At 48.9% G+C, this 13,393-nt stretch overlaps 1 protein-coding gene across 2 annotated transcripts in view; it reads right to left on the bottom strand.

Annotated features, from left to right (window-relative positions):
* Positions 1–1,089: 1,089 nt before the first annotated feature.
* ATP5F1C (ATP synthase F1 subunit gamma) overlaps positions 1,090–13,393 on the bottom strand; it is a 79,744-nt gene continuing 67,440 nt past the window's right edge. For both annotated transcript variants that reach the window (XM_063926821.1, XM_063926820.1), the window contains one exon: positions 1,090–1,216. In XM_063926821.1, the coding sequence (XP_063782891.1) occupies positions 1,213–1,216 (4 nt within the window). In that variant the 3' untranslated portion in view covers positions 1,090–1,212. The remainder of the gene's footprint in view (positions 1,217–13,393) is intronic.

The following is a 13,393-nucleotide window of genomic DNA, read 5'->3' as shown; positions in this document are numbered from 1 at the left end:
GAGGAGCCATTTACATCTTCCCCGCACTGACTGCGGCTGCACACAGTGCCAAAGAGGCTGGCCATGGAGGTCAGAGACCCGGCTACAGTGCGGAGAGCTGGAGCGGTGAGCAGTAGCACTAGCCGCTCAATAAAGGTGAAAGAAATTAAAGAAGTTAATCAGGGCTGAAACTGCCCTGCTTCTTAAAAATGTGCCCTTTTCTAAGGCATCAAGGAGAAAAAAAAAGTGACTGGCCTGGGGCAGGCTGGCTATAGGGAAGGAGGGGCCTCTCTGCTGCACTCAAAAGTAGTTTACTCCTTGGGGCTTGGTGGACGCCATTGGCTGAATGAAAAATGCACTAATGTTTACGTCAGAACACTTGCATGCCAACAGTCTCTTACTAGCTATACATATCTGTCCTTGTGGATCTATATATCATGTATCTAAGACAGGCCCTTCTAATCTCTGGATATCAATGACCGCAGTGGGTGTATTATTTTATGGGATTAGCACTAAATTAAAGACCATGACACCTCAATAGAGGTAATAATTGTCCAAACCGTGACCGAGTCAATCATCACTGGGGAAGCTTGTGTAAACCATGACTATAGACTTTTTAGATCCCTATGTGGCTTTTCAGAAGTATATTTGGGAAGCAGTTAGCTTCCCGACGGATAGGATCCCGGTGTTCAATATACGGATGCCGGGATCCCGAAGGACACAATGCCGGTGTCTACATACCGATGCCACTCAGGTTGTCGTTGTTGCATTACCGACGGTCAGCATCCCGATCGTTCTGCCGCACGGGATTTTTTTTTTGGGGGGGGGGGGGGGGGTTAGGCAGGAGAAGGGGTGTGGTTTAGGCACTTAGAAGGAGAGGGTTAGGCATCAAGCAGGGAGGGTTATATCTATATCTCTACACACACACACACACACACACACACACACACACACACACACACGTATGTGTCTTCTAGGAGTGTTTTTCATAATAGTGACCCAAAGTGATAACATGGAGCGAAGCCTCAAATCATTTGGCGACAGATATTTTAATTGATGTACAAGCAATGCGTTAAATCAAACAATTGAAGAAGAAAAATACACGCCATATCATTTCCACGTAAGGAGTTTATTGTAATATAATTTACAAATATCAGATTTCTTCATAAAATGAACCAACCCTTTCTAAGGCCTGGAGATCCACAGACAGCTGGCAAGCCAAAGGTTCATACATTATCTGAAAATAAAGTGATTTGTCATTAGGCTTTACAATTGCAAACACATTTGTTATACTGGCATTAGTATGTGGTAAGGACTAGTATGGTAATCTGCCATATCAATTTTATTTTCCCAGCACAATTTAAAATGGTTTCTTAATCCTTTCCATTTTTGACAGGTAAATCGAGGAGACACAGAAGCGGTTAAATCACTATCCATTCTGCGTTACATACTGCACAAGAGTGACCTAAGAAACCACTAGGCCCGATCCTGTGAGGACTACACATACAATAGTTTATCTCCAAAAAACGTACCGGACATAAGTGTAGAGAATGGTGTAATAGGCTGGAACAATAGGATGTGCATACAGATATAAATGAGGGGTTAAACCACCGCTAAATTCACAGTCAGTGTGTATTAGTGGTATTATACAGTATATAAAAATAAGTTTAAAATATATTTCAATTTTCAGATACATATTTAGATATTTCGCCATAGAGAGCCGTATTCAATAGCCGTCGTCTTGCCGGAAAGACTGCAGGTTCCGACCGATTCAATATGGGCGATCCGCGTGCTTCTGTCAGGAAACGGGGCCAAATCCGACAGGCGGCCGCTGCCAGCTCCCCCGCCACCCGCGCGCAGAGATCTCCTCTCGCTGCCAGCGCACCCCTGCCGCAGACATCACGACGATCCCGGCCGCTGCCAGCGCACCCCCCCCCCCCCCGCCAGCACACCCCCGCCGCAGACGTCACAACAATCGCAGCCACTGCCAGCTTCCCCACCACCCACGAGTAGAGATCTCCTTCCACTGTCAGCTCCCCCCGCCGAAGACATCACGACGATCACAGCCGCTCCTAGCTCCTCCCCACTGCCAGCGCACACCCGCCACGACGATCCCGCCCGCTGTCAGCTCCCCCCGCCAGCCGCAGCAGAGATCTCGCCCCGCTGCAAGCTCCTCCCGCTGATGCTGACAGCAGCAGCAGCATAGGACACAGTGAACGGCCAAATCCGAAAGTCGGATTTGGCCGTTCATTGAAATGCATGTCGGAATGGATCTGGCACTTATTGAATATACCCCTAAGCATGATAAGTAACACTGAGGCAGATGTATTAACCTGGAGAAAGCTGGTGCATTTATCACCTTGCACTTATCACTGGTTTATCACTTCCTTATACCATCTCCAGGCTTAATACATCTGCCCCACTGTACTGAGACTCTTAAACTACAGCTATGGCACATCATATGACAGTACCCTCCTCAAGCCCAAAAGGAGCAGCATTGGACTTGCATAACAGTCACAGTAACACAGCTTTTCCACTAACACAATAACCTGGGTTATTGTCAGGTCAACCCAGGTCACAGCTCAGTGGAAAAGGATACCAAAAAAATAACCTGGGTCTTGTTACCCAGGAATTAAACCCAAGTAGCTACCAGGGTCAGACCCAGGTAATACCCCTTTCACACTGCCAATGCTGGATCCCACCCGGGAATTAGAAACGGGTCCTTCCCGGGTGGCATCCGGCCCTGACCGCTGCTGCTGGCTTCCCCGACCCGGCAATATGCCGGGTGGGTTGACATAGCAGCGGGGAACGGAGCCGGCAGCGGGGGCGGAGCTGGGAGATTAGATCATCTCCGCGCCGCTTCTCCCTGCTGCAGTAAAACGGGTCCCATCTACCCGGGAGCCCGTTTACGCAGCCACTGACCCGGTATTCAACCCAGGTATAACACCGCTTTATTCCCGGGTTGAATTTCCGGGTCAGGATCCCGAGATTTCGGCTATGCCCCTTTCACACCGCACGCTGATACCGGGTTATTTTGTGCGGTGTGAAAGGGGTATAATGGGGCAGTGTAAATGGATAAACTGGGTCATCCCACCCGAGTCCCGTTAAATGCATAGGAAAAGTCAGATCACTGGCCCTTGGAGAGACCCTCTCCAAGGCGTTGGGTATGGGATGCCAGCGGCCGGGATCCCGACGGTCAGCATACCAATGCTGGGATCCTGCACGTTAGAATCCCAGCAGGGGGCGAGTGCAATGAAGCCCATTGCGGGCTCGCTGCACTCGCCACAGGTTCTTTTCCCACTCTATGGGTGTAGTGGATACCTACGAGTGATAATAGCCCCTATTAGCTGGGATTCTGGCTGGCAGCATTGTCAGTAGTAGGGATTTCAGCGTCTGGATCCTGACTGCCGGCAATGTAACTACATCCCCTCTCCAGGCGCTGGCAGAACAGAAACACTGCAGACGGATGTAGTGTGAAATAACCAGTGTTGTAGCTACAGCGTGGATGTGGAAAATGGGTATCAATGACTTCACCTCAGGCAGAGCATCGGAGAATGAGTAGACTTCTAATGGATATGACCAATACAGATGCATGCTAGGCCCCAGAGGTGCAGTTTTTTATTTTTTTAACACACGTTGATCAATTTCTGCATGTTATAAGCACAAACCGAGTATATAGGTCAGACACCACTGCTATGCTTTGGAAATATGTGTCTGCATTGTAGGTACATGGCAGATACGATTAGTAGAAATTAGGCAAACCCACCCATAACAATGTTTTACTTCATGTTCTGTGCACTACAAGATTTCCTTACAAGCTGTAACTACAAGTTGCTCCACGAGAGGAGAGTGTTGAACGGACTTGCAATACTGACGCTTGTTCTAGCAAGAATACTTCTGCTCGTGGCGGGATGGACAGATGGCAATGTCCCGTAACAGCTCCCGCTCTGCTATGCCGTGCACCTCCGTATTTGCCAGGAACACGCGTTTCGTCACGGAATCACGTGACTTTTTCAAAGTGGTACTACTTTGAAAAAGTCACGAGATTCCGTGACGAAACGCGTCAGTCTCCGCCCACTTTGTGCAGCTGCAGCAGTGTTCCTAGCAAATACGGAGGTGCACGGCATAGCAGAGCGGGAGCTGTTACGGGACATTGCCATCTGTCCATCCCGCCACGAGCAGAAGTATTCTTGCTAGAACAAGCGTCAGTATTGCAAATCCGTTCAACACTCTCCTCCCGTGGAGCAACTTGTAGTTACAGCTGGTGATACGAAAGGCAACCCCTGTGGACAATCCTAAACATCCGAGGACGCTCGGTTACTGGGGGCAGGACCACACCGCTATATCCACAAGGGAGGTAATCGGACACTTTGTAAACGCTGTCATTAGCCGCTACACCTCCACAATCTCAGCGTGCAACAGTTACCATCACTGACTGATACAAAGTTACTACACGCTGTCAGCACAGTTCTTTCAGTGCGCTGATTCCTCACTGAGGGAAGTTTTAACAGCAATCATTGTCAATTTAAACTGCTGGCCAGCAAGTTATTACCATATCATATTGGGTGCAATTAATTAATTGTCTGTGACATATCTATTGATGTCATTTTTTATTAAATAAACTTCTTAACCTATTTAATTACCGGCTCTGCATACACTTATTAGGTTTCTATTATGAACCCATGAGCGCTCCTCTCTTTTTGTATTTTTAACTATTGCTATATTGTAGGGGTGTATACAGCCCCTCGAGTGAAGCGAACGTGTGTTCTAGTGGTTACTTAATAGTCTTTTTTTTTTGGTTAATACAGACGCAGGCGATTCATATTTTGTGTTAAGATTTCCTTACAAAACTGTTGGCTCCTAAAGTATGGGGACTTTCACATATTTACACTGTATAATGTAGTTTGTCACTCTTATGTAAGGCAAGTTTTAGTTTACGCTCAAATGGTCCTTTAAGGCCAGAAATGTTTAAACTTTTAAATAGCACCAAAGCTGTCATGGTATGGACATTTTATTCAATGTTCACTAGGGCCAAGTGTTTCTACTACACCAATTTGAACCTGCATAATTTTTTATAAACTGCTGTCCATTAACACTGAGGTATAAATGTCACCTGTGATTTGAGAATTACTCAGGATGAAATATGGTGTGCGGCTAAAAATCCTGGGAGGGAAATGTGATCAGGTGACACATGCACCAATAGGCCAACAAGGCATCTCACACTTCCTGCCAGACCAGGATTTGCTGTGAACACCCCTTAACATCTGAAACCAAAGTGAGTATATTGTCGACTTCTAAGAAAGGCAAATGATTATACCGTTTCTCTTACATCCTAGAGGATGCTGGGGACTCAAAAAAGACCATGGGGTATAGACGGGATCCACAGGAGCTTGGGCACACTGAAAAGACCTAATCTGGGTGTGAACTGGCTCCTCCCTCTATGCCCCTCCTCCAGACCTCAGTTAGACTTTGTGCCCAGGAGTGACTGGACACACACTAGGGGAGCTCTCCTGAGTTTCTCTGGAAAAGACTTTTGTTAGGTTCTTTATTTTCAGGGAGACCTGCTGGCTACAGGCTCCCTGCATTGTGGGACTGAGGGGAGAGAAGCAGACCTATTTCTACTTAGTTAAGGGCTCTGCTTCTCGGCTACTGGACACCATTAGCTCTAGAGGGTTCGATCACTTGGTGCAACTAGCTGCTTGTTCCCGGAGCCACGCCGTCACAGAAGCCAGAAAAAAGAAGTCGGGTGAGTATGAGAAGAACAGAAGACTTCAGGACGGCAGAAGACTTCAGTAACGGAAGGTACAGCACAGCGGTAACGCTGTGCTCCATGCTCCAACACACATCACCAACGGTAATCACAGGGTGCAGGGCGCTGGGGGGGGGACGCCCTGGGCAGCATGTTACTGGAGTTCGGGGCTGGCAGAAAGTTTTTCGGTGCCTCGGCACCGTTTCTAAAACCCCCGCCGGCATCTTTTCATTTTCAAATTTGGCGGCCGAAGCGCGCCGGGAGGGGGCGGAGCTTCGTCCCGCAGCTCACAGGCGCCATCTTCTCCTTCAACACGCGGCTGAAGGAGACGCTGCCGGGACCTCCACAGCTCCTTTTACAAGTAACGGGGAGATATTCAGATAGGGGGGGGCCGCAGTGTGGTGCTTCTTATCATTATAAAGCAGCGCTGGGTACATATATCTTTTCTTGGGATATATGGGCGCTGGGGTGTGAGCTGGCATACTCCCTCTGTGTCCTCTATCTGGGCTTCATTGTGGGCCTGTCACCTAGCTGGGACGTTCTGTGTGTATCTGTGTATCGGTACTACGTGTCGGCATGTCTGAGGCTGAATGTTATTCACCAGAGGAGGTTATTGGGGGAGCGGATGCGGGGCTAGATTTGGGACTGTCGACGCAGCAGACACCCGATTTACTCGCATTGCTCAGTACGATGAATTCGAATGTAGCTTCTTTATCAAAGAGGTTAGATAAGTCTGAGTTACAGACGCAGGAGTGGAAAAAGTCCATGGAAGAGGCTTTGTCTCAGGTTCAGACCCCATCCGGGTCGCAAAAGCGGCCATTTACTCAAGTGGTAGATACCGATACGGACTCCGATTAGTTAAGAGTATTCAATACATGATTGTGGCTATAAAAGATGTTTTACACATTTCTGATGAACCTGCGGTACAGGAAACAAGGATTTGCTTGTTCAAGGGAAAAAAAACCTGGAGGTGAAGTTTCCCCCCTCTCATGAAATGAATACTCTTTGTGAAAAGGCTTGGGAGTCGCCGGAGGTGGCAGATTCCCAAGAGGATTTACATGGCATATCCGTTCCCCTCTGATGACAGGGAAAAATGGGAGTCGTCTCCAAATGTTGACAAAGCTCTATCTCGCTTGTCTAAGAAAGTGGCACTTCCATCTCCTGACACGGCAGCTCTCAAAGATCCGGCGGATTGCAAGCTGGAGACGTCTCTGAAGTCCATATTCGCTAATTCGGGTGCGCTGCTTAGACCTGCTGTGGCGTCGGTATGGGCGAGTAGTGCTATTGCTAAATGGGCTGAGAATTTAGCTAATGATATGGATACCCTTGATAAAGATAATGTCCTTTTGACTCTCGGTTATATCAAGGACGCTGCAGATTACCTGAAGGATGCGGCAAGGGACGTCTGTCTCTTGGGTTCAAGAACCAATGCCATGTCGATATCAGCCAGGAGGGCGTTGTGGATCCATCAATGGAATGCTGATGCCGACTCCAAGAGGGCTATGGAAGCGTTACCCTTCAAAGGTACCGTCTTGTTTGGGGAGAACTTGGCTGACCTGGTCTCGACCGCGACTGCGGGTAAGTCCTCTTTTCTTCCTTATGTTCCCACACAACAGAAAAAGGCACCACATCAGCAAATGCAGTCCTTTCGTCACAATAAATACAGGCGTGGAAAAGGTTCGTCCTTCCTCGCTTCAAAAGGTAGAGGAAGGGGAAGGAAACCACCTGCAGTGTCAGGCGCCCAGGACCAAAAGACCTCCCCTGCTTCTACCAAGTCCACCGCATGACGCTGGGGCTTCCCTGGGGGAGTCCTGACCGGTGGGGGGCCGTCTACAAATATTCAGTCAGGTCTGGATTCAATCAGACCTGGATCCTTGGGTCCTAGAGATTGTGTCTCAGGGATACAAACTGGAGTTTCGGGAGATACCCCCTCACCGGTTCCTCATTTCGGCATTACCAGTAGCTCCTCCGTACAGGGAGGTGGTGCAGGCAGCTATACAAAAATTGTGTCTACAGAGGGTCATTGTTCCCGTTCCCTCGTCCCAACGGGGGGAGGGGTTCTACTCGAGCCTCTTTGTTGTGCCGAAACCGGACGGTTCGGTCAGACCAACTCTAAATCTAAAATCCCTCAATCCATACTTGAAAGTTTTCAAGTTCAAGATGGAATCTCTTCGAGCGGTAATTGCCAGCCTGGAAGGGGGGGATTTTATGGCGTCAGTCGACATAAAGGATGCCTACTTACATGTCCCGATATATCCTTCGCATCAGGCCTTCCTCAGGTTTGCGATACAGGATTCTCATTACCAATTTCAAACGTTGCCGTTTGGGCTTTCCACGGCTCCGAGGATTTTCACCAAAGTCATGGCGGAAATGATGGTTCTCCTTCGCAAACAAGGGGTTACAGTTATCCCGTACTTGGACGATCTCCTGATAAAGACGAGGTCCAAGGAACGGTTGCTGAGAAGAAGTGTAGATTTGTCACTGTCTGTTCTGCGACAGCACGGTTGGGTACTCAATTTGCCAAAATCTCAGTTGATTCCAACCACTCGGCTGCCTTTTCTGGGCATGATTCTGGACACGGATTTACAGAAAGTATTTCTTCCAGAAGAAAAGGCTCTGGAACTGCAGACGATGGTCAGGGAACTTCTGAGGCCGACGAGTGTGTCAATCCATCACTGTACTCTGGTTCTGGGGAAAATGGTTGCAGCGTACGAGGCCATTCCATTTGGCAGGTTTCATGCCCGGGTGTTTCAGTGGGACCTGCTGAGCAAATGGTCCGGGTCTCACCTGCACATGCTCCGGAAGATAAGTCTATCTCCCAGAGCCAGAATTTCTCTCCTGTGGTGGCTACAAAGTCCTCACCTCCTGGGGGGGACGCCGGTTCAGTATCCTGGATTGGGTACTTCTGACAATAGATGCAAGTCTCCGGGGCTGGGGCGCAGTCACCCAAGGAAGAAACTTCCAGGGGAAATGGTCGCTCAAGGAAGCCTGTCTCCACATAAATGTTCTCGAGTTAAGAGCCATTTACAACGGCCTGCTGCAAGCAAGATGCCTTCTTCAGGGTCGACCTGTCCTGGTACAGTCAGACAACATCACAGCGGTGGCACATATAAACCGTCAAGGCGGAACAAGGAGCAGAGCAGCGGAGGCCACAAGAATCTTTCGCTGGGCGGAACAACACGTGAGCGCCCTGTCAGCAGTCTTCCTACCGGGAGTGGACAACTGGGAAGCAGATTTCCTTAGCAGACACGATCTCCATCCGGGAGAGTGGGCGCTTCACCAAGAGGTATTTGCAGAGGTGACAAAACGTTGGGGAATTCCGTTGATCAACATGATGGCATCTCGTCTCAACAAGAAGCTCCCGAGGTATTGTTCCAGGTCATGGGACCCCCAAGCCAGTGCAGTGGACGCCCTGGTGTCTCCGTGGGTGTTCCAGTCGGTGTATGTGTTCCCTCCACTTCCTCTCATTCCAAAGGTACTGGGGATCATTCGACGAGCAAGGGTTCAGGCGATTCTCGTTGTTCCAGATTGGCCAAGAAGGGCCTGGTACCCGGACCTTCAGGAATTACTGGTGGAAGATCCTTGGCCACTTCCTCTAAGAGATGACCTGTTGTTGCAGGGTCCATGCGTGTTTCCAGACTTACCGCGGCTGCGTTTGACGGCATGGAGGTTGAGCGCCAGATCTTAGCTTGTAAAAGTATTCCCAGGGAGGTCATTCCTACTCTCATTAAGGCTAGGAAGGAGGTTACGGCAAAACATTATCACCGTATTTGGATAAAGAATGTTTCCTGGTGTGAGTCTAAAATGGCTCCTGCGGAAGATTTTCACTTGGGTCGCTTTCTCCACTTTTTACAGGCGGGAGTAGATGCAGGCCTGAAATTAGGTTCCATCAAAGTGCAGATTTCGGCTTTGTCTATTTTCTTTCAAAAAGAGTTAGCGCTCCTCCCAGAGGTTCAGACTTTTGTGAAAGGAGTAATGCATATCAATCCTCCGTTTGTGCCTCCTGTAGCTCCATGGGATCTTGATGTGGTCTTACGGTTTCTCATGTCTTCCTGGTTTGAACCTTTGCGTAAGGTTGAGTTGAAATTTCTCACTTGGAAGGTAGTTACGCTATTGGCGCTGGCGTCTGCCAGGCGGGTGTCAGAGTTGGCGGCCTTATCTCATAAGAGCCCGTACTTTATTTTTCATTCGGATAGGGCGGAATTGAGGACTCGCCAACAATTTCTGCCGAAGGTGGTTTCTTCATTTCACATTAACCAACCTATTGTGGTCCCGGTGGCTACGGAAGCTGTGGCGATTCCAAAATCTCTGGATGTTGTAAGAGCGTTGAAGATCTACGTCACTAGGACAGCTGTTACCAGGAAAACTGAGGCGCTGTTTGTCTTGTATGCTTCAAACAAAATTGGTCATCCTGCTTCAAAACAGACTATTGCACGCTGGATTTGTAGTACGATTCAGCAGGCTCATTCTTCGGCCGGACTACCGGTGCCGAAGTCAGTAAAAGCCCATTCTACCAGGAAAGTGGGCTCATCTTGGGCGGCTGCCCGAGGCGTCTCGGCATTACAGCTTTGCCGAGCAACTACGTGGTCGAGTTCAAACACTTTTGCTAAGTTCTATAAGTTTGATACCCTGGCCGATGAGGACCTTGCGTTTGCTCAGTCGGTGCTGCAGAGTCGTCCGCCCTCTCCCACCCGTTCTGGAGCTTTGGTATAAACCCCATGGTCCTTTTGGAGTCCCCAGCATCCTCTAGGACGCAAGAGAAAATAGGATTTTGGTACTTACCGGTAAATCCTTTTCTCCTTGTCCGTAGAGGATGCTGGGCGCCCATCCCAGTGCGGACTGTTACTTGCAGTGTTTTCTTGCTGGTTAAATTTGTTTATACACGGGATGTGTATTACTTGTTTAAGCTTATTGCTGTTGTTGATTCATACTGTTATCTGGTTTAAAGTTACTCCGGTTGTACGGTATGTTTGTGGTGTGGGCTGGTATGTTGGTAGCCCTTAGTTTAAACAAAAATCTTTTCCTCTAAATGTCCATCTCTCCTGGGCACAGTTCCTATAACTGAGGTCTGGAGGAGGGGCATAGAGGGAGGAGCCAGTTCACACCCAGATTAAGTCTTTTTAGTGTGCAAAAGCTCCTGCGGATCCCGTCTATACCCCATGGTCCTTTTGGAGTCCCCAGCATCCTCTACGGACTAGGAGAAAAGGATTTACCGGTAAGTACCAAAATCCTATTTTTTCAGGACAGTTTTATTTTGGAAAAAAAAATAAAAATAAGAATTTACTCACCGGTAATTCTATTTCTCGTAGTCCGTAGTGGATGCTGGGAACTCCGTAAGGACCATGGGGAATAGCGGGCTCCGAAGGAGGCTGGGCACTCTAGAAAGATCTTAGACTACCTGGTGTGCACTGACTCCTCCCACTATGACCCTCCTCCAAGCCTCAGTTAGGATACTGTGCCCGGACGAGCGTACACAATAAGGAAGGATTTTGAATCCCGGGTAAGACTCATACCAGCCACACCAATCACACCGTACAACTAGTGATATGAAACCCAGTTAACAGTATGAAACAACGGAGCCTCTCAACAGATGGCTCAACAATAACCCGATTTAGTTAACAGTAACTATGTACAAGTATTGCAGATAAACCGCACTTGGGATGGGCGCCCAGCATCCACTACGGACTACGAGAAATAGAATTACCGGTGAGTAAATTCTTATTTTCTCTGACGTCCTAGTGGATGCTGGGAACTCCGTAAGCACCATGGGGATTATACCAAAGCTCCCAAACGGGCGGGAGAGTGCGGATGACTCTGCAACACCGAATGAGAGAACTCCAGGTCCTCCTCAGCCAGGGTATCAAATTTATAGAATTTTGCAAATGTGTTTGCCCCTGACCAAGTAGCAGCTCGGCAAAGTTGTAAAGCCGAGACCCCTCGGGCAGCCGCCCAAGATGAGCCCACCTTCCTTGTGGAATGGGCATTGACAGATTTTGGCTGTGGCAGGCCTGCCACAGAATGTGCAAGCTGAATTGTATTACAAATCCAACGAGCAATAGTCTGCTTAGAAGCAGGAGCACCCAGCTTGTTGGGTGCATATAGGATAAACAGCGAGTCAGATTTTCTGACTGTAGCCGTTCTGGAAACATATATTTTCAGTGCCCTGACAACGTCTAGCAACTTGGAGTCCTCCAAGTCCCTAGTAGCCGCAGGCACCACAATAGGCTGGTTCAGGTGAAACGCTGACACCACCTTTGGGAGAAACTGGGGACAAGTCCTCAATTCTGCCCTATCCATATGGAAAATCAGATAGGGGCTTTTACAGGACAAAGCCGCCAATTCTGATACTCGCCTGGCAGAAGCCAAGGCCAATAACATAACCACCTTCCACGTGAGATATTTCAGATCCACGGTTTTTAGTGGTTCAAACCAATGTGATTTTAAGAAACTCAACACCACGTTGAGATCCCAAGGTGCCACAGGGGGCACAAACGGGGGCTGAATATGCAGCACTCCTTTAACAAATGTCTGAACTTCAGGTACTGAAGCTAGTTCTTTTTGAAAGAAAATCGACAGAGCAGAGATATGTACCTTAATGGAGCCCAGTTTAAGGCCCATATTTACTCCTGCTTGCAGGAAATGCAGAAATCGACCTAGTTGAAATTCCTCCGTTGGGGCCTTTTCGGCCTCACACCATGCAACATACTTCCGCCATATGCGGTGATAATGAGTTGCTGTGACCTCTTTCCTGGCTTTAATAAGCGTAGGAATGACTTCCTCCGGAATGCCCTTTTCCTTCAGGATCCGGCGTTCAACCGCCATGCCGTCAAACGCAGCCGCGGTAAGTCTTGGAACAGACAGGGCCCCTGCTGTAGCAGGTCTTGTCTGAGCGGCAGAGACCACGGGTCCTCTGAGATCATCTCTTGAAGTTCCGGGTACCACGCTCTTCTTGGCCAATCCGGAACCACTAGAATTGTGTTTACTCCTCGCTTTCTTAATATTCTCAATACCTTTGGTATGAGAGGTAGAGGAGGGAACACAAACTGACCGGTACACCCACGGTGTCACTAGAGCGTCCACAGCTATCGCCTGAGGGTCTCGACCTGGCGCAATACCTCTCTAGTTTTTTGTTTAGGCGGGACGCCATCATGTCCACCTGTGGACGACCCCATTGATTTACAATCATTTGGAAGACTTCTGGATGAAGTCCCCACTCTCCCGGGTGGAGGTCGTGCCTGCTGAGAAAGTCTGCTTCCCAGTTGTCCACTCCCGGGATGAACACTGCTGACAGTGCTAGTACAGGATTCTCCGCCCATCGGAGAATTCTTGTGGCTTCTGCCATTGCCATCCTGCTTCTTGTGCCGCCCTGTCGATTCACATGGGCGACTGCCGTGATGTTGTCTGACTGGATCAACACCGGCTGGTGTAGGAGCAGGGATTTTGCTTGACTTAGGGCATTGTAAATGGCCCTTAGTTCCAGAATATTTATGTGAAGGGAAGTCTCCTGACTTGACCATAGTCCTTGGAAGTTTCTTCCCTTTGTGACTGCCCCCCAGCCTCGTAGGCTGGCATCCGTGGTCACCAGGACCCAGTCCTGTATGCCGAATCTCCGGCCCTCCAGAAGATGAGCACTCTGCAACCACCACAGAAGAGACACCCTGGTTC

Source organism: Pseudophryne corroboree, chromosome 6 (assembly GCF_028390025.1).
Source record: "Pseudophryne corroboree isolate aPseCor3 chromosome 6, aPseCor3.hap2, whole genome shotgun sequence".
Classification (NCBI taxonomy): domain Eukaryota; kingdom Metazoa; phylum Chordata; class Amphibia; order Anura; family Myobatrachidae; genus Pseudophryne; species Pseudophryne corroboree.
This window is presented reverse-complemented; position numbering and strand designations above follow the sequence as displayed.